General features: G+C 41.9%; 1 protein-coding gene across 1 annotated transcript; it reads right to left on the bottom strand.

The window, feature by feature from the left end:
* Positions 1–57: 57 nt before the first annotated feature.
* Positions 58–14249, bottom strand: IQCC (IQ motif containing C). The gene is made up of 5 exons (XM_075195197.1): positions 13659–14249; positions 13370–13513; positions 12821–13295; positions 9493–9590; positions 58–379 (listed from the first exon to the last, which is right to left on the bottom strand). Exons 1-5 carry the CDS (start codon positions 13698–13700, stop codon positions 341–343), a joined length of 798 nt encoding a protein of 265 aa, XP_075051298.1. The 5' UTR covers positions 13701–14249; the 3' UTR covers positions 58–340.
* Between the last annotated feature and the right edge of the window lie 7664 nt (positions 14250–21913).

Genomic DNA, 21913 nt, shown 5'->3' on the forward strand with positions numbered 1-21913 from the left:
AAGTAAATCAGAGAGAGTGGGTGACTGGCATTTAGTGAATGTTGACAAGCGTTAATGAAAACAAATTTCATATGGTACTTTACTTTATTACGCATTAGTGTATTGTCAACAGTGAACATTATTATGTTGTATAAAATGTCTGTTATCTGTTAGAACAGTCAGCAAAAATACAACATGATCTCCACTTAATCAACGGATGCAGCATAGTCCAACAGATCTTGCACCAACTGCACAGTGTCCAGCATTTCATAGGGTTGGTGGAGATTGGAAAGGCCTGTGGTGAATACAGAACAGCATTCTGGCTTCCATATTGCTCTCGGAATGAGATATAATGTCCTGATCAGTTCCGGATCTCCAACTGTTGTCTTACCATTAGATACTGTGGGGAAAAGAAGATTGATTACACAAGTTATATAAAATTGAATAAACACCAAATGTGTTGGGGCTGTGGGTTTGGAAGGATAACAGAAATATATATATATATATATATATATATATATATATATATATATATATATATATATATATATATATATATATTTATATTTGAGCAAACTCTGAAAAGGATTTATTTCCATCAAAACCCTTTTAGTTGCTAAGAGTGAGTGTGCACCTTAAAATGTGTTTGTGCATTAACATTAATAGTACATGGACAGTGTTTTTTTTTAAAAAAAAACCTTTTTATTTATAACAGCAGATATATGTATAAAGCACAACAGTACAGGTCATACATCTTATCCAAGTACCAAGATTACTAAATATAAGGACATCATATAAGAAAAATGAGAAACGCATAAAAATAACAGACAAAAAAGATACATTCTTCTCATCCAGGTACATTCCGAGAGGGAGTTAAAGATCTGCAAAGTGAACAATTGAGATAGAAAGTTTTCCCAATAGCAAAGGTGCATCTTGTACCATTGTACATATCTAGCGAATAGAACACACTACTATGATTTTTTATTTTTTGGGGAGGTGCGAGGGGAAGGGAGGAAGGGGGAGGGACAGAAGGGGAGAGGTGGATAGAGGGAACACAAAGAGAATAGGAGAAAGAGAGTTATCGAGATTGAAGAAAGAAAAGGAGGGAGAAGCAACTTAGGCTTATGAGAGGCCTGGCATAGTACTGTTGTTAAAGCTATACCAAGGATCCCATATTTTGTGGAACGTGGGAACTTTGTCATGGAGGAGACTAGTCATATATTCCATGGATGCCGTGTGCCAAGTTCTTTTCATAACTCCCTCTTTAGAAGGTTGTGAGGCCTTCTTCCATTCACTGGCTATTTGTAACTTAGCTGCATTATAGATGTGTCGGATCAGCTTATCTGATGTTTTAGTAATGCCCTTGATAGGTTGGTATAGAAGCACCGAGAGTGGATTCTTAGGCACGTTAATTGAGGTAACCTGTCGGACCAGCGATATAACTTCGTCCCAGAATTTAGCCACCAAAGGGCAATCCCACCAAACATGAAGAAAAGAGCCCACCGCCCCACAATCACGCCAACATAAATTTGAAGTTTGGGGAAAGATAGAATGGAGCCTCTCAGGGACCATATACCATCTGGTGTAGACCTTGTATGAGTTTTCACGGATAGCTGTATTAATAGATGACCTTGAGATTTTTCACCAATGAGCGACCATCTCTCCTCGTCTAGGGTCACCCCAAGATCCTGTTCCCAAGCCTGCTCAAATGGTTCCTTAGGAGGAGATGAGGAGGACATGAGGGAACTATACAGGATCGATATATAGCCACGGCGACCCGGACTATAAATACAGTGTCTCTCGAAGGATGTTGGCAACCGCAACCTAGATGAATGAGTCTGGGCTTGAATAAAGCTTTTAATTTGTACATAGTGAAAGTAAAGGTTGCTTGGAAGTGCATGTCTCTCGCTCAGGTCTGTGAAAGAGCGTGAAGCATGCTCTCCCATCAAATGAAGAAAACGGTCTAATCCTGCTTTCCTCCAAGGGTAAGCAAAAGCATTGATGCACCCCTGTGGGAAACTAGGGTGTCTCCACAGCTGGGTGAGAGGCGAAGGGTATGGGGCCAGTGTATATTTTTTGTTCAATTTGTCCCAAACCTCCAGTGTAAAAAGGATGGAGGGCGTAACAAGGGCTGAGGCTGGTCTGACACTCCTAGGAATCCAAGGTAAAAAGTGAACTCCTATATCTGGAGACAAAAAAAATAAATCTTCAATATCCACCCACCTCTTGATTCCCAGTGGCGAGAGCCAAGAAATGAGATGAGTCAATTGTGTAGCTTGGTAATATTTGTCAAACAGGGGGAGACCCAGGCCACCATTATATTTAGATTTAGCTAGACAAAGTTTGCTGCGTCTGGGCCTCTTACCCTGCCATACAAACACACCGCATATAGATTGAATAGAGCCCAAGAAAGAGTCAGGGACTTTAACCGGAAGGGTCTGAAATAAATAAAAAAGTCTGGGTAAGACATTCATTTTGATGGCATTGATCCTTCCGAACCATGAGATGTAAAGAGAACCCCAGGTCGATAGGTCATGTTTTATTGTGGACAACCAAAGGGGGAATATAAGCTCCTACGAAACTTTGTTTCAGGCTAGTTATATAGACTCCCAGATATCGGATTGCTTTGGGCCGCCACTGAAACTCAAAATTAAGCTCTAAGACTTTCTTTATGTGAGGTGAAAGATGTAGCGCAAGCGCTTCCCATTTGGAGTTATTTACTTTATATCCGGAAAGAAAGCCGAAATTTTGCAGTTCCGTGAATAAATTAGGAAGAGAGGTTTGCAGATGATGTCCTTCTAACATTATCATCACCTCAAACAGCGATATTTTATATTGTCTACTCTTGACCTGGATTCCCCTCACATCTGGGTTCAGCCGAATCCAAGCAGCAAGTGGTTCGATACATAGTGCATAGATAAGAGGGGAGAGAGGGCATACTTGTCTCGTCCCATATTTAATGCCAAACACGGAAGAGCTCAAACCATTTGTCAACACCGAGGAGGATGAGCTATGATATAAGGCTTGAATACCTTGAAGAAAATTGCCAAAGAATCCAAAGGATTGGAGGGTTTGAAACATAAATGGCCAGGAGAGCCTATCAAAAGGTTTTCTCTGCGTCTAATGCCAAAACTACAGAAGTAAGTTTGGTCTGGTTTATGTAAGAAATCAGGTCTATAGTTCTCCTAGTATTGTCTAGAGCTTGTCTGTTTGGGACAAATCCAACTTGATCTGGGTCTATAAGGTGCGACAGATGGTTGTTCAACCTATTCGTTTAGAATTTTGGCAAATAGCTTAATATCCGCATTTAGCAACGAGATGGGCCGATAGTTAGCACATAATGTGGTATCCTTATTAGGCTTGGGTATTACTATAATATTGGAACGTGTGGTGTCTCTGTGAAATTGTTCCCCCCGTAGGATAGAATTGAAAATAGTAAGTAAGTGCGGAGACAAGATATGCTTAAAGGTTTTATAGTAAGAGGTGGTGAATCCATCAGGACCAGGAGCGATGGAAGTCTTTTGAGATTTAAGAGCTGCCTTAAGCTCCTCCTCACTGATGTCTTCGTTCAGTTTGGAAGCTATGTTCTTGTCTAGCTTTGGAAGGTTACGTGTCTTTAGGAATTGTTGAATAATGGACGGTGAGGGGGGTACAGGGGTGCCCTCTTTATTCAGATTATATAGAGATTTGTAGTAACTATAAAAAGTCATTGATAACTTTCGGGTCATAACTCATCGTACCCTTCTTGTCCCTTACTGCCATTATTGCCTGAGCAGCCCGTTTTGCCTTCAATTTGTTTGCTAGCATAGTGTCAGACTTATTACTTTTCTCATAAAATTTTTGATTGAGCCAGCGGAGGGCCCTCTCAGTCTTCTCCGCTAACAAAGATTGGATTTCACCTCTAATGGAGAGAATTTGCTTATATACTAATTTTGAATGAGTTTGTTTGTGAATACCCTCGAGCTGTTGCAACTAGGCAGTAAGAGAGTTTAGTTTCAAGGTTTGTTGTTTTTTACGAAAGGAGGCAAACTTAATGGCCCCTCTGATAACTGATTTATGCGCCTCCCAGATCGTGGGAAGAGGGGTGCCAGGAGTTAGAATAAGATCAAAGTATTCTTGGAGGTGAGACTCAATCTGCTCTTTAAACACGGGTAGCTTGAGTAAAGATTTGTTTAATCTCCAGGATGAGTTACTTTTAGATTTATCCAACAGATCAAATGAAGCCGTGACTATTGAGTGATCCGACCACGGGTTGGTGAGTATATCAGTACGAGTGAGAAGTTGTATAACTTTACTGCAGCCCATGATCATATCAATTCTGGAGTAAGAATTGTGTGGATGTGAGTAAAAAGTATAGTCCCGAGAGGAGGGGTTATGGGCTCTCCAAGAGTCGAACAGACCAGCCCCAGCAGGTGGGGGGACATGACGTGTTCCTGACCTATCTAGATCCTCTGACAGTATAGTATTAAAGTCTCGGCCTATCAGGAGAAGACCTCTCTGTATTTTACTTAGCTCAAGGAAAAATTTGTTAAAGAAGCTAGATTGTCCCGTGTTAGGGGCATACATATTCGCCACAGTAATAGTTTGATGTCCTACCTGACCCACCAATATAACGAAGCGACCTTCCCTGTCTAGACTAGACGCTGTAAGCTGAAAGGGCACGGAGTTCCTAATCATGACAGCAACTCCACATCTCTTGACTGGTAGGGAGGCATATTCCACAGTGGGAAATCTACGGGAGGACAAGGAGGGATGGTCGCCCTGTTTAAAATGAGTCTCCTGTAAGAATACAAAATCAGCTTTCAAATCTTTTACAGTTCTATGTAGTAATGATCTCTTTTGTGGTGTGTTCAGCCCCTTAACATTAATGGAAGCAAAAGTCAAAGACATGATGCTCTGTAAAAGTACTAAAGTGCATACCAAGTTAATCAAGGGGAGCAAGTAAAGCTTGGGTAGCAAAAAAAGAAGAGAAGGAAGAGAAGATAAAGAAAGGGGGAGGGGAAGTGTGGAAGGGGAGTATTGGTGAAGGGATAAGGGTAGCTAGTGATCGACCACCTCGCCCAGCAAAGTGAGGGGGAAGAGGTGACCACTGAGGTTGAGCCCACAGAAAAGTGGGAATCCGAACCGTCTCAAGTAGAACGGGTCGAATGGGCTCAGGAGTTGGGTTTCAAGTTACTAAAGTTAGAGTAATATGAATAGGGAGATTATGAGGACTAACCTGTCCACACACTCCAATGACCCAGTATATATGGGGTGCGAGGCCAATAACGTAAATGAAGGAACATTTTAAGCATTTTTAAAGACTTAAATTCAAAAACAGAATTCCAGGGGACCTTAAGTCTCCATCCAGACTCCGGCACCAGGAGGCCGCCATGTCCCACGAGCAATCCAACAGATTCCAAAATACCGACTATAAACAGGACCATATTGTCGACCAGGCCCCAACACTCACAGTGTGCAAAACAGCAGGAGGGCCCAGGAGACATGGCCGACCCTCAACATCAGGGAGTTATCCTAAAGAACAATTTGAAAAACAAAGTATAGACAGAACCTGAACACATTGAAACGTGCAATAACAAGAACATGTGAATAAATGAGCAACATATTAAGTATGACATATTTATAGAACAAATTAGCAAATATAATTTGTAATTCAAACTTTACTTAATCAACTACACATAGTTCCTTTCAGTTGAGAGTGTCAGGACCAATGGTACTTGCCCAGGGCGACAGATTTTGGTTTGTGGAACCGTCACACCAGCCTGGAAGCCGTAGAAGTCCAGCCTCCAAACCAGAAGGCTGACGTTTAGAATGGACACCTGGAACCAAAAGAAATAGTTTCTATCTCTGACTGGAGATCGGATCCGGAACCGGACGGCCCAAATCAAGTTTACGTAGCAAGTCCTTGCCTTCGGTAGAGTCCCTTATGGTGATTTGGCGACCACCTGCATCTACAATTAAACGAAAGGGAAAACCCCACTTATATTTATATCCATGCTCTCGTAAAGTTCTTGTGACGTCCTTCATTTCCCTGCGCTTCAAAATTGTGGAAGGAGCCAGATCCTGGAAGATTTGAATCCTGGAATCTTCAAATAAAATATAAGGAGAGTTTCTTCTTGCGGTAGTGATGCTTTCCTTGGTTTTAAAGGACAAGAACTTAAGGACCACATCCCTGGGAGGTTCTGTGTCTTTAGGCTTAGGGCGCAGGGCCCTATGTTAGCGTTCAATGCAAATGGTTTGTTCTGAGAGCTCAGGAACTAATTTTTGGAATAATCGGACCAGATAGGGTTCCAACTGCTGATGGTCCACCGATTCCGGAATATTACGAATCCGAAGATTATTCCGCCGTTCTCTGTTTTCAAGATCTTCTGATTTCTCTTTGTAGAACAAAAGCTCCCTATTCAGATAGTCAATATCTTGCGTTCTTTCCTGCAACACTTTAGAGTTGAAATCCACTTTATGCTTCAATAGAAGCAGTACGCTTAGACAACAGCGCAATTTTGCCGCGGAGATCCGCCGACAGTTTTTGAAATTCAGTTGTGAAGGTGTTCTGGAGTGAAACCATCATGGCCTGAATAGTGGCTAAAGCGTCCACAGAATCAGTCGGGTTTCCCGCTGAGGCTTGAGGAGACGGAGGGGGAGAGGTGGTATGCATGGGAGAATCCTGTCTTGTCATGTGTTGGAGGATTCCCGTCTGCGTTCCCCTTTTACCTCTGGAGCTGTTTTTATGCATGATTAATAGCAGAGCACCAGGCAGGATTTAAAGATGTGAACAAGAGTGTCTCCAGGTGGGCCGGGCCAGAAAGTATTATTTAAACGGTCATGCCTACTCTGAAATGAAAAGCAGAAGATTTTGTTTAAGGCTTGAGTGGTTAAAAATTCACTTGGTTGTGTTAAACTCGCTTCAGCTGAACCGTCGTTGTCTGGCCACTAGATTGCAGTATAGACACAGTAACAGAGAAACTGTATTGTGCAGCAGGCATAAGGCAGCACCTTCAATTACAAGTTTTGAGTTAGACAGTAGAGGGTGGTAAATCTTCACTCTTCTTATAGGAACAGAGTTGAGCTGGATTTATTTGATGTTAACCTCTTAATGCCTTGAGACTTTTTATATCTGTAGACTGCGGGCAACTGGTGCTACAGTATCCCTGGATCACACACTGGGGGGTTCCCACGGGTTTATCTGATGACAGCACAGGTCCCCCTGCTGCAATAATGGAAACTGATGCGTTGATAACTGTTGTGAAGCTCTGCAGTCAGGTTACTTTCCAAACTGTGACCTAAGCCAATCCCCCGTTTTGCATCTGAATATGAATGGCCACTATGCACTGTGTACTGCGCATGCCTTCAGGGCTGACTTCAGTGGCAAAATGAATAAATAAATGAGATGACTCACTGAGAATTGAAGACTGCTGCCTGGGGAGTTATAATTATCGGAGGAGTGCTTTGCCCTACCTCCGTAGTGTAGTACAGCGTAGCTCCGCCCCCTTCTGCGCCACAGCAGGTCCCAGCAGGCACCACGAGGATCCACTCGCCGGAAGAGAAGGGCGAGATGGCGTCCAGGGACTTCCGGTCCCACAGCACTATGTTCCCCCAGTCCACCACGGACAGCGAAAGCAGCTGAAGAGAAGGTCCTGCGCCTGGACACCATGGATGAGTGTCGCGACACCCGCCCCGCGGTCCCCCGATCGGGGCTGCTGAACTTCTAACCGCAGCGCTTCTCAGACTGCCGGGATCGTGGGGAGAGCTCCAGGATAACAGTTGCTTCAGCTGTCGGAGCCCCGGATAGGTAAGCAGCAACTCCCATATGGAGTATAAAAGCTCTTTGGGGTGGAATATTTTAGTGTGGGTGGACTATAACTGGCGATTTTAGCCTCTTGGCACGGAGCTACAGGCAAGTGCGACCGTCTTGAGTGGCTACCTAGCCACGCCCCCGGACAGTGTTTTTTAAATTTAATAAAGGACACTCTCTTTACGGAGTTTGTACGTTTTATGGTTTCCTCTGGGTGCGCCGTTTCTTCCCACAGTCCAAAGACCCAACGATCAATTAACTGGCTGCTGACAAAATGCACCCTAGTGTGCATATGTGCGTTTGTATGGTAGAGAATTTAGACTAAGCTCCAATGTGATAGTGACTGATGTGAATGATTAAATATTCTCTGTAAAGAGCTGCATAATATTGTGGTACTGTATAAACAACAATAATAATAATAAAGATATCCATGTTAATTTATGTGTATAAGAATGGATATATTAGTGATGGGCAACAGGTGGCTCTCCTAGTTCTCATCTGAGGCCCTCAGCTCCATCCAGCTTTGTTATAGCTTGTAACACTTATTTAAAATGACAGTTATTAAAGATAGACGTCTCTTATTTTATTAAATGTATTGTTTTAACTTATTACAGAGATTAATGTGCGGCTCTTTGAAGGTTAGAGGGTGACCCCACATGGCCCCTAACACGTGTACAATGTACAAGGTTCCCTATCACTGTGCTATATGGTTTACTCTGTTAAACGAAGATGTAATGTCATACAAAAACTGCAAAGATCCTTGTAGGACAGACATTTAAGAACCTCTAAAAAAGTAATATTTTGCACTAACTCTCAATTAAAAAATAATATAATGATATATTGATACTATATATTAAATACTGATACACAAGGGTCTCAGAATTTGAATTACAATCACAAATAAAAACTCTATATCCGTGGTAATAGGCAGTGCTCCAAGGAGAACAAATATATTGAAAATTTTAAAAAATTACCCCAATTTTATGAGTAAACACATAGATGCGTTGGCAAAGATTGCGGGAGCTGCAAGAATGATGAAGTTTGCATCATGAGCGGAGTTGTGAGGATTACTTGCCAAGTGCAGATTACGCGCTCAAGTACTCCTAGTTTTGCGCAAAAGTGAAAAAACAAGATTCCATTTTGCAGGACATTATTATTTAAATGAGCTAGCAGGGAGGAGAATGCTCATTGACCACAGCCGTTTTCCTCCCTGCGCTAGCCTTGAATTCTATGGCTGGATGCATTTAAAGTTTTCTACATGCACAAAGTAATAAAACATTTCAAAACACACAAAAGTTATACATATAATAAAGACCGGTATTATCACTCTTACAATTAACTGAAGACATAAATGAGACAAACTCGAGAAGCATTTGGGAACAAAAATTAAAAAAAGGTAATTTAATAAAAAGGTGCTTATCCGAAAGTAGAAGTAGGTAGCCTTTTCTAAAAACCATGAAGTTAGCGTGCACGTTCAAATGCGCTTTGTTGGACAATTAGGGGCACTTGTACAAATAAAAAGAAAATAATTAAGAAAGCAGTGCGGTCCTGGTTTTTGTAGTTTTGTAAATTACCCTGTGTGTCACTGTTTGCTCTACTTAGCACCAGGCTAGTTCTCCTCCCAATGCTGAAAGATTATACTGGATCTCAGAGAAGAGTACATTAGATCCAGTTTACATGGAACTAGAGTCTAAGCAGCAGCAGGTGCTGATTGTACTCACATTCTTTCTACTGGCAATTGCTTGTTGCACCCACAGGATCTCCATTGCTAAATGGCTCCTATGCTTTCGGAGTTCATTCACATTCTTCAAAGTCAGCTCTATGAAAAAGTAAATAAAAATAGCACAATAGTAAAATTCAAACAAACATCATTTATATTAGATGTATTACAAGTTTAAAAAGGGTTCAGCACTATGGATGGACCAGTGTTTTTTTTCCCCCCAACCTATGTACAGGTAGTGTTCAAATAATGGAAGCACCAACAAAAAGCCACTTAAAAGGGCGTTGGGCCAGCTTGCAGCCACTATGGTCTTTATGCGCCATGACATGGATTTTATCAATGCCTTGGACTGTGCAGGTTCCACAAGAAAAGTCTTACTGCTTGTTATACGAGCTACCCAGGGCCGCCTTTAAAGATACAGCTGTAACTAAACATGTCCGGTAGCTTATGGGCTGTTCGGTTGATGCATATAGTGCAATAGTGAACAGAATGATTTAAATGTCGGAGAAGTTATTGAAAAGGACACATAGCGGTGAGACCTTATCGTTTATTTACAACATCAGGCAGTCTTGAAATTATAGGAACAGACACTTAATTACATTACCGTGATATGTTCATGCATTGAAAAACTATATTTATGTAGTAGTGACTGCCGGTTAATGCTCTCCTACATGAAAAAAAAAATCTGTGCTCTTACCGAGTGATTATCATCCTTATTGAAATATAGTCGTTAAAATATATGTATTTATATTTACATTTTATGGCATAATAAAAAAGCATGCTACCTTAGTAACACTAAGCAAACTTAATAATTATTTCATTGGAATATTTATGTTGTATGTTTTGTATCTATATTGTTAGGAAGATTTATTTATTTATTTCAAGTGGAAATGGTAATCAGCGCAGCAGAGGCGTGGTTTATTGGTTAGATTTGGGACTGTGCAGCCTGCCTTCAGCTGCAGCTACTGTTTTTGACTTGTAGGAGCAGAATGCCATTACTAGGAAACTTTTTGGAATTATTCATTCAGTTTCCATATCTCTGTCCACTATCTGTATGTAACTATGTGAGATAGATCACATAAACAGGTTGATGCAATATATTGCTGTATCCAACCCCAGTTCACACTAGAGGAAGTCAGAAATTCACCCACACATTCCATATCTAGCAGGGTCCAACATTGAGGAAGAAACATGCTGATGCTTGGTCTTACCAATATTTGACTACAAACTACACAGCACTATATAAGCAATATTGTAAATACAAAGAGGTTAGTGCTTGTCCACATCTGTCTATCTAAAAAAACAACGCTCCCCTCTGTATACTGTCAGCTTAGAACACAGGCTAACAAAAACAACAACATTCCATCAAGTATGACATTAGAAAAAATAATTAAACAGCAAGCAGAGTCCGACACTGTTCCCTATCCCTATTGAGAAAGTTGCTAACGGAAGCCTCTTTTGAATGAGCCACAACATCCTCACCACAGTCCTCCTATTCTCTCAGCTTCGGACATAATCACCGGTGCAGAATTATTGGAGAATATTCCCCTGTGGTTCCAAAATTATCAACTATGCGACCGGAGAAAGGGATGGAGCCCCCAAAATATACAACACTTTTGTTTATGGAATACAATTAATCCTATGGGAGAATATGCTTTGTCATTTGACTGCATGGCAGCTTCTTGGTTCTTTTTGTATATAATTAGAAAGATGTTGACATATAGTGGAATGAATACATTTGAATGCACTTTTGTTAACAGAATATACTTGGAGGTTAACAAGGGAGGAGAGATCATCACACTACCAAAGCATGTAATCAAAGCTGCTCATTCAACATGAAAATTACAGCGATTTACTTTCCTTGTACTATGAAAATTTACATGAAATGTGTTTTTATTCAACACCCACACAATAGCCCTTTCATGATCAGTATGACATGTTATGTCCTAAAGATCTACCAATTTTCACATGTATACAATGTGTATGTTACACTGGGGATATCTGCTTATTACTTAGAGTAACCAAATGTTAATTGTTTGACAGAACAGCCAGCCTATCATTACCCTATCGGAATAAATATTTGGATTGAGCGGGATAAAAAGAGCAGACATAGAAACGAAATTGTAGTTTACCATAGTTCTAACAAAAACAGAAAAACAGCAGGGATAAGTGCAGGATATGCTAAAGACTCTAAATTGACATGTGTATTCACAACATTTATGGCAATTTCTGTGTTCTGATGTCCATGTCATGCGTCTCCCAAGAAAGTTTCTGGAACGTGGCCTTACACGCTGCTGTACCCAGCACTGAGAAATAATAGTAACAGATGTACTAATAAACGATGCAGTTATTGGCTGTTAAGGCAAGTGTAGTTGTACTAATTTTTGTTTCCATAAAGAGTTTTCCGCAATTCTGCTGCCATTTCTTCAAAAGTACCATTTAAAATAACAAATGGGCCAAGCTAATGTCATACCCAATCATAAAGTCAACCCATGATAAATCAGAGCTGATGAAACGCTGATTAGGGCAGAGAAACGCATCAGAATATGAGTGACATCACTTCCGGTACACGATCGGCTGTTAGGACGCTAACAGCTGTTTACTGTGAAGTAACCATAAACTTTCTCCCCGGACTGAATGGCCATTCCAAGCGATGGCAGCATATAAGATTCTCCATTAAGATAAGTTATATCAAATCATATCATCGAACTGTAAACATTGGATGTGTCATGGCGTCCTAATTTATCTGTCTTTGGAGATCTTTACACATTGAATGAAACGCCGTCTTAGGAAAATCATCCACATATTGATGGATATTAGTTATGAATGCATAATAGATCTGTTTTATGGACTGAGGATTTATGCTGATACAGTTTTAACTGGACTTTCAGAGATCATTGTTTCACTACAACCCCTACACATTATTTATGTTATGGGAACAAACTGAATTGATCTTATCTATTGTTCCAAACATCATGATGTGTTAAGACCCATATTGATTATATATGTGCTGGTTTATAATTCAATCCGGATTGATTTGGTTTTGGGAGATACTGGTAATAATACATTTATTATACATAACTTTGGATTTAGTTTTATTTATTAGTATTGTTTTTAATAATGTGTCTGCAACACTAGTGAATAAAGTAATTGATATTTTTATCAGCGCTTTCCTCACTTATCTACATACTTGTTTTTTTCTGGGGAAATTTCTGCAGATTGCCAAGAAGGGGCTGCAGATAAGAATTCCTTCCAGAGAGAATTGTTTTTTTTAGCGCCTGTGTTTTCTTGTTGCTTACTTAAAAAAAACATAACCCTTTCTTTCTCACCTGTGTCCAAAAGTTTGTCACTCCATAATAAGTTGTCTCTTCTCCACTCTAGACTTTGATCTGTACTCACTGTAGTGTAGCGCTCCCTTTCCGGGCCAACAGTCTCTGGAGGGCAGCGCTCCCTTTCCGGGCCAACAGTCTCTGGAGGGCAGCGCTCCCTTTCCGGACCAACAGTCTCTGGAGGGCAGCGCTCCCTTTCCGGGCCAACAGTCTCTGGAGGGCAGCGCTCCCTTTCCGGGCCAACAGTCTCTGGAGGGCAGCGCTCCCTTTCCGGGCCAACAGTCTCTGGAGGGCAGCGCTCTCTTTCCGGGCCAATTATATCTGTTTCTTTATCAACCCAAGACATAATGATTTGTGAGCTTTTGGCATGTAGACAATCATGATCTCCACCTCCTCTGCAAGTCACCCTGACAGGTGTTTCTCTGTGATGGGTATAATGCTTAGTACCACAAGACCACTGTTCTTTGACTCCATCCTGAAAACAAAGAAAATGCATCGTTAGAGAAGGGGAGATAATATTTAGAACCTTAAACGAATCATAATACACACCATTGTTATGAACTGTGGGGTGGAGAGGAGCCATTTCCCCCAATACACAGCAACCTCCTCTCCCTCGATCTCCCGCACTACCTCTAAGTACTCCTGCAGCACCCTCCGGAGCCTCTGGCGGGTCAGCAGACCACGGATGTGTTTCTGTGGGAGAGAGGATGCATCAATAATTCAGTAAGAGCTCAGTATCGCAAAGGCTATAACGCTTTTCAAGTTCTCATACCCACCCCCGGGATACTATGTCAATACTGTGATTTGATCAATTATACTATCACTGCCGATCTCTCACCTGCAGGAATCTCGCAGCTGCTTCTTTCCGTTCTTCCATCATTCAACCGCCGTTTCCTTAGCAACTATTCTGGCAACTTTTGATTACGTCATTGACAGAGTTTACACAAAGCTCAAGTTTTTTGAAGGAGTGAAAGAACTGCCACTTTATATTAGCGGCCATTTTGTAGAAGATCGCGATTAGCTCAGGTCATTGTTTTCCCGTAAAAGAGACAGGCATGTTACATTGCCTAGGGAAAGTTATGGAAGCTAGAAGTTGGTGTAATTGTTTTTATATATATATTTTGCTTTTATTATTTGTTTAATAATCTACCCTAGTAAATTAGAATAGACTAGACTAGAGTTTGGGGGATAATGCTGTCGTGATTAGGGCCTAAGCACAAGATAATAAAATAATATATGAGAATATACATGTTCATTCCCCAAGAGTGTATAGTACCTTCTTTGTGCTGATACATCAGGAGTTAAAATTATAAGAAATGGATTGTGTTTAATTTCTGAACTCAGTGTGGAAGTAGATATGGGGTTAATCTAATTTTGCTACATCTTCCCTGTCCATCTGCTGTGGCCAGTGGCCCTGCTGCTGATTATGCATGGCTTCAGGGAGGTCTCGGGGTGAGGTGGGCAGCTTGATGAATCACATCATTTTGGCCCCACCCCCTAAATGATTGTCACAATTTTGGCCAATTACAACAGGGTGAAGCTAAGATGATGCGATATTTGCGTAATTAAGCCCCTCCACCACTTATCTATTGCGGGGATGTGAACCGGGAGGTTGCCCTGTGCTCTACTGAGAGGTTTCCCAGAAATGCGGGAGTCTCCCGGACATTCCGGGAGAGTAGGCAACTATGCGTTTTACATTTCTGTTTCCATTTCTGAAGTCATTTTGTCTTACCTGTCAGTCTTTGATTAAATCTTGGTCTCCATGAAAATGGCCACCTCCATAGGCATCAATACATAGGACACAATTTCTGAACCGTGTCATCATGCCACAGATGGCGAAGCCAACCACGTCTTGTACTGGCTCAGCATCAGGGAGAATGCCAGACTCTTCAGGGAGTGAGGGAGATCACCCCTATTTCACGGAGACTAGCAGGGCAAGGTCAGGGCAAAAAATATCCCACTTTGTTACACACAAAACACCTGTTTCCCATGCCAACCCTGATGATGGGTTGGCATGGGAAACAATGTTTCCAATGGGCTTATCCACTTTCCAGCTGGCAAGAGCATGTTTATGAGCCTCTGCCCGTCAGTTGCCAGAATAGGCATCCACAATCTGTGCTTCCTCATCTGCAGTTTTGGGTACACGGTCCTGCACAAACATCCACACTTCCTCAAGGCAAATATGAAGAAACTGGTCTGTAACCATCAGATCCTCCAAATCCTCAAAAGTAGTAATATACAGTACACCGACCCATGGTTGGAGGGTGACCCTCAGATTATCTACCATATCATTAGGTCCACATTGAAAAGTCTGGAGCCTTTTACGACACACCTCTAGGGTAAGGTTATATTTCCAGATTAATGCTTGCTTTATAGTGTCATAATCCTCATCAAGGTCAGGGACAGGGCTGCAAACACTTTAAGGGTTTTGCGAACACCTTCTGGGTTTTTTCCCATTTGTCCCTGGGCAGCTGATATTGTCTGCAAGTCTTTTCAAATCATTGTATTATTATTATTATTGCAGATTTGTAAGGCCCCACAGTGCTCCACAGCACCATATAGTAGGGAAAACAGGACATACTAGGCAGACAAAATAAATGCAGACATGAAAACACAGGGTATGGAGGACCCTGCTCATTAGAGAGCTTACATTCTAAGTGGAAAAGGGCACAGCTGAAGCAAGAAGTGGTGATTGGGACAGCTGTGAGGGTGTATTAGTGTGAATAGTATCACAAGGAATACGGTAAGCTTTAAAAAAGAGATGGGGTTTTAGAGAACTTCTAAAGATTTGAAGGCCCTGGGAAAGCCTGATTGGGTGTGGAAAGGAAAATCCATAAGTGGGGAGCAGCATGGGTGAAGTCTTGTAGGTGCGAGTAAGAGGTGGTTACCAGAGAAAAGACAAGGCGGGAGGAAGAGTATTTTGATTTCAGATTTGAGGTGTAAGAAGGGGTGTTGTTGTTGAGGGCTTTGTAGGTAAGGATAATTTGAATTGGAATTTGGAGGACACAGGTAGCCAGTGTAGGGATTTGCAAGGTGATGCAGCAGATGTGGAGCGGTGAGAGAGGAAGATCATTTTTGCAGCAGCATTTAGGATAGACTGAAGTGTGGATATATGGGTGTCAGGAATGCCAGAAAGCAGGAGGTTGCAGTAGTCAAGATAGTTGATAAGAGAATGGATAAGAGTTTTGGTAGCATGTTGAATAAGAAAAGGGCATATTCTGGCAATGTTTTTAAGGTGGAATCGACAGGACTGGGATGTGAGGAATAAAGCAGAGGGCGGAGACAACTTTGACACCAAGGCAGCGGGCTTGGGAGACTGAGGAAATTGTGGTGTTATTGACAGTGAGGGAGATTTGAGGGCAGGTGGTAACTCTGGCAGGAGGGAAGATAATAAGCTCTGTTTTGGACATGTTGAGCTTTAGGGAGCATTGGGACATCCATGTGGAGATAGCAGAAAGACAGCTGGTTACACAAGATAGTACAGAAAGGAGAGTTGTCAGGGGAAGAGATATATATTTGGTTGTCATCAGCGTAGGGGTGGTACTGGAAGCCGAATGAGTGAATTAGTGCTCAAAGAGAAGAGGTGTACAATGTGTTATGAGCCACGGCACAACTCACTGTGCCCGTAGACGCATCCTGGTCGTCTCCATAACGACCGGGATGTCACTTCCTGTATTCACCCCGGCTGTTGCTAAGGCAATGGTCGGGACGCTATCTTGTTTAAACGCCGCGTCCTGGCATTAGGAGCAGTCGGGTGCGTGCACAATTAATTGGAGTATGACCCTCTTCTTGTTTCTTGGATTTTGATTGTGTGCTTATTGCCATGACCTCTGCTTGGCTACCTGGACTCACTTTGTTTGCTGCCAACCCCAACCACTTCCCTGTACCTGACCTTGTTACCTGCCTCGGATACTAGACCTCGGCCTTCCACCGACTACGATTTGCCTACCATCTTCCGCTACCCTGTGCTGCGGTATAATCATAAGCTTGTACTACGCTGAGTACAAGACCTGGGGGTATCTGAGTACCTGTGAGCATTACCAGCTCTACGGGAAAGGCAGCTGCTATAGGTGAAGACCTCTACATCCTGTTCTACAAGCTCATGATAGTAACCGTAGCCTTAACACAAAGAAAAGAGTAAAGGGCCAACAACAGAGCCTTGTGGGAGAGGTAGAAACACTAGTGTTTTGATAGGAAGTGAACCAAGAAAGAATTGTGTCATGTAAGGTGAGATGATGAGATGAGTGTAGAGACTTCGTCTTCAGTTACTGGGGTGATTGAATTAGGGGTGGATTGGGGAGTGTAGGTGAAGGTGGGTAGAGTAAGTGGAGTGTGAGGAATTTGGCATGGAGAAATATCTTGTCGAATGGTGTTGATTTTTTTCTTTTAAGGAAGTTTGCAAAATCATGGGCTGTGGGGAAGAAAGGGTTAAGAGATGCAGGTGGGCAGAGAAGTGAGTTGAAGGTGACAAAGAAGCGACGTGGATTAGAACACTGGGTGGATATTAGAGATTTGAAGCATGTTTGGGAATTGAAAGGGCAGTGCTCGAAGATGAAAGGATGAATTTATATGAATTTATAGTGGAGAAAGTCGAGATGGGAATGAGATTTCCTCCAGTGGTGCTCTGCAGTGCGTGTAGAGGGTCTGTTTGCTGTGCCATGATTAGGGTTTAGATCGTTGGAGACTGTATGTGGTAGCTGGAGCTGCATTGTCTAGGGCTAAAGTGAGCGTTTTGTTGTAGAAAGAAGTGGCCTGATTATGGCAGGACAATGCCAACATAGGAGAAAATAGTTGTTTAGGTAAAGATGAGAAGTGAATTGGGTTAAGAGTACTTAGGTGTCGTTGTGTACATGTAGATTTGGTGCAGGGGGGAGGGCATGAGGTAAGGTGAGGCTGAAGGAAAGGAAGTTGTGATCAGAGGGTGGGAATGCTAAGCGGGTAAAACTAGAGATGGAGCAGTACTGGGAGAAGACAAGGTCAAGGGAGTGTCCATTACAGTGGGTGGGAGATGAGGTCCACTGGGAGAGACCAAAGGAGGAAGTAAGTGAAGACATATAGTAGCAGCACGGTGGCTTAGTGGTTAGCACTTCTGCCTTACAGCACTGGGGTCATGAGTTCAATTCCCGACCATGGTCTTATCTGTGTGGAGTTTGTATGTTCTCCCCGTGTTTGCGTGGGTTTCCTCCGGGTGCTCCGGTTTCCTCCCACACTCCAAAAACATACTGGTAGGTTAATTGGCTGCTAACAAAATTTACCCTAGTCTGTGTTCCCGTCTGTCTGTCTGTCTGTGTGTGTATGTTAGGGAATTTAGACTCTAAGCTCCAATGGGGCAGGGACTGATGTGAGTGAGTTCTCTGTACAGCGCTGCGGAATTAGTGGCGCTATATAAATAAATGGTAATAATAAATAATGGCAGAAGAGACAGTGGGAAGATCAATGGGAATGTTGAAATCACCCTGTATGAGAGTATGCAGGTCAAAGGATAGGTAATAAGTAAGCCAGGCCACACAGTTGTAAAGAAATTGGGAAACTGGACCTAGGGGGCAATTAATGACAGCAACATGAAGGTGAAGAGGATAAAATAGACGGATAGTGTGGACTTCAAAGGTAGTGAATGAGAGTGAGGGTTCAGAGGGTATGACTTGGAAGGTGCAACTTAAGAGAATGTAGAATGACTACTCCACCAACTTCTCTGTTTCCGGGTATGGCTGAGGGAGAGTCCACCATAGGAGAGAGTTGCAGGGGATGTAGTGTCAGAGGAGGTGACCCAAGTTTCTGTAATGGCAAGGGATTTAGAAATTAATGGATCCATTCATGGATGCAAGTTTGTTACAAATAGATCTAGCATTCCATAGTGTACAGGAGAAAGAAAGCGAGGGCAGTGGAGATATGTGTATAAGATTGGTGGGATTTCAAGTACGGGGTGGATGGAAAGGTTTGGGGTGAAGCGAGGAAAGTGAGCAGAGAGTGGGAATTGTACGGGTTCCTGGGTTAGGTGAGATGTCACCAGCACCCATGAGGAGCAGGATGAGGAAGAGGACATGCGAGGAGGATTTGTGGGTGTGAGTTATTTCTGTTTATGAAGGCTGGTGAGTGTGGTGTGTGCAGGAGACAAAACAGTTCTTGTGTGCAGACTAGTGAGAAGAGAAGTAGTGTAAGAGTGTAAATTGAGTAGGTGCATGATGGAGAGATGTGAATGAATATGTATTAGCTGGGGTAGGTAATGAATGTAGGGAATAATAATATAAATAATAATAATAATAAAATAATGTACGAAAGGGTCCAAGTTCCCATCTTTTTCCATAACCGGAAAATACTTCAAATGGGGTTTAAAAGACGCTATATCCCTGGACTCAACGTGCTGTGGCCACTCACTATGGCTTTGGAGTTGTGCTAACGCCAGCTGAAACTCTCTCCCTCTTCCTGGGTCTGGTATTTTGCAGAGTTCTGCAACTCTCGCTCTACCTGACATTCTTGCAAAATAAGCTGCATGCGCATTTCAGGATCACACATACCCATCTGTTGAAGAATCATTGGCAGAGAAATGTCAATACTGTACCGAGAACAGTGTCTGCTGGCATGCTGTGGTTTGGATAGTTCTTGAACATCCATTGCAAGCTCCTCTGGTGCTGTACTAGTCCCCTGTTTGGATACCCTGGCCTATTGTTACCTTGCATCATTTTACACTTATGCACAGATTAGCAACTCTTTCGTTTTATTAGTCCCCTCGAGACCTCTCTGCTCACAGATGCTAATCAAAATGTCTTTATCTTGTCTCTTATAAACAGCTGCCATCTTCTCAGTCACTTCTGGCAAATAAAAAATGGAAATGAAAAACATAGAAGGGGAATCTTTTGCACATCATTCTAAATAAAAAAATAAGCCCCAAGTCTATCCTCGTGAACTGTTGTATTCTTCGCATGGATATTACTAGTACTTAAGTGCAAGTGTTAATTACTTAAACTAAGCACTTATTACTCTAAGAACTTAAACTATCCCACCTCTCAGCCACCAGTCTGTCACAAATGGGCTCACTACATCTGTGTTGAATAATAATTTATTTATATAGCACCTTTCTCCAAGAAGGACTCCGAGCACTTTATATTGTTGCAGAGGGTGAGGCAGCCATCATGGGCAGCTCAGCTGCTATTCTATGGAATCATTCACATCAGTACCTGCCCCATTGGAGCTTACAGTCTACATTCCCAGCCACACACACACTGGGGTCCATATCTTTCTGAAGTCAATTAACTTACCAGTATGTTTTTGATGATGTGGGAGGAAACTGAAGTACCCAGAGGAAACCAATGCAGTCAGAGAAAATGCAAATGATGTCAATTCATACTTTATTTTAACTATATCACTACACAGGTCTCCTCTTTTTCCCATCTGTTTTGCTAGATGAAATGTAGATCTTTTCATCTAGCAAAAGTTATACTTGGGCAGTCAGTAAGGTACAATCCTAACAACACAGGACAGTCACCCATTAAAGATCTTTTTACTTATAAAGTATTTATGCACAAATCCTGTTAGTATTTTGCTTGGTGGTGCTTAACCCCTGGAGCAAAGATCTGTGCTGATACAGTGTTAAATAAATAAATAACTGTTAAAAGAAATGTGTGTTAACCCCTAAAAAATAAAACATGCATCAGTGCTCATCGGCTGTGTTGGTTACAACTGATGCATGTAGACCAGGCCTGTCCAACCTGTGGCCCTCCAGGTGTTGTGAAACTACAAGCCCCAGCATGCTTTGTCAATAGACAACCAGTTGATAGCTGGAAGGGCATGCTGGGACTTGTAGTTTCACAACACCTGGAGGGCCGCAGGTTGGACAGGCCTGATGTAGACGAACAGTGTGAATTCCCTCTGTAAACAACACCAGGCTATGATTTGCTGTGCACAAATGCTGACTTTATGTGTCATATTAACAGATTCAAGTGTCAGCTAGGCTTGAACATTATAACGCTGCATTTAACTCATTTTTAGCTTATAGTAAATAAAAATTGTGAGTACAGCGAGATAAGTCAGATAGTAACTGGAGACTTCATTAATAGTGTCAGCTCTTGAACCAAATCTTATTGGTGGCAGAACTGTGTGTTTAATAGGGAGTGTGATATATAAATGTGGTGCATTTTTGTCATTTTTAGACAGACCAGGTGGTTTTATGTTTGTGAACCCTTTCACACCCAAGCATAACACATACTCAGGTGAAGATTGCTCTGACACCCTATGATTGAATTAAATAACATAAGAGAAAAGTGACACCCACTAATAAAAAGCTGGTAGCTAGTTCCTGGTACCAGGAACATAAAAAAATTGTTAATATAGTCAATATTTCCACAGTCATGTAAACAGTAACAAGACATTAGTCAGAAATGCTGACCAAGAGATCGCAGACCTATACATAGTAAAAGCCAAATAGCAATATACAATACAATATAAATATCAATCAAAAACTATAATGCCTTTCATAATATTTAAATTATCTGTGCCTCAACATCTTATTACACTAATGGTATATGGTATACCATTCAGAGTCAATGTGCTGAAATTTGACGAATTCCTGAATTTGGGAATGTTGCAAACTTTCTCAGGAGCATGGTGAGCATGCATGCCACTGTGTTGGGTGTCCCCTCTATCATTAATGCTCAAATATTTATATTTATGTTAAGAAATAGGATCTCACCTGCTTGTCTGATCTGTCATTTGTGCATTACTGCTGCAACTATGTGTAAGATCAATCCTGCAGCTACTGATTGGCGCTGCTACCTTTATAACCTCTTCCTTGCAGCATACCAATGCTGGTGATAGTTTCAGTATGATCTAGTGTGCCTTTTATCCTGACCTGTTCTATTATCAGTGTTTGACCTGGATTGTTTAAAGGATTCTTCCAACTTCTCCACTCCTGACCTTTGGCTTGTTAATCGGATCTGCATACATATCTCTACCTGCCCTGACCTCTGACCTGCTTACAGGTCTCTGCAGTGTTTGGCCTGTTTATAACTCTGCATTTATCCCTTTCTATCTGGCTTTGAGCGCTACTGCCAACATTTTGGTTGCTCACTACCTCTTACCATGTCTAAATTCTTACTG

The sequence above is a fragment of the Mixophyes fleayi genome, chromosome 2, assembly GCF_038048845.1.
Source record: "Mixophyes fleayi isolate aMixFle1 chromosome 2, aMixFle1.hap1, whole genome shotgun sequence".
NCBI lineage: Eukaryota > Metazoa > Chordata > Amphibia > Anura > Limnodynastidae > Mixophyes > Mixophyes fleayi.

Bases quoted from the DNA above. Each gene is read 5' to 3' on its own strand.
- IQCC (XM_075195197.1), bottom strand. From the start codon at position 13,700: ATGATGGAAGAACGGAAAGAAGCAGCTGCGAGATTCCTGCAG. The intron at 13,514-13,658 runs GTGAGAGATCGG...TCTCTCCCACAG, and splicing joins CAGCTGCGAGATTCCTGCAG to AAACACATCCGTGGTCTGCT. The intron at 13,296-13,369 runs GTGTGTATTATG...CTTTGTTTTCAG, and splicing joins CCCCACAGTTCATAACAATG to GATGGAGTCAAAGAACAGTG.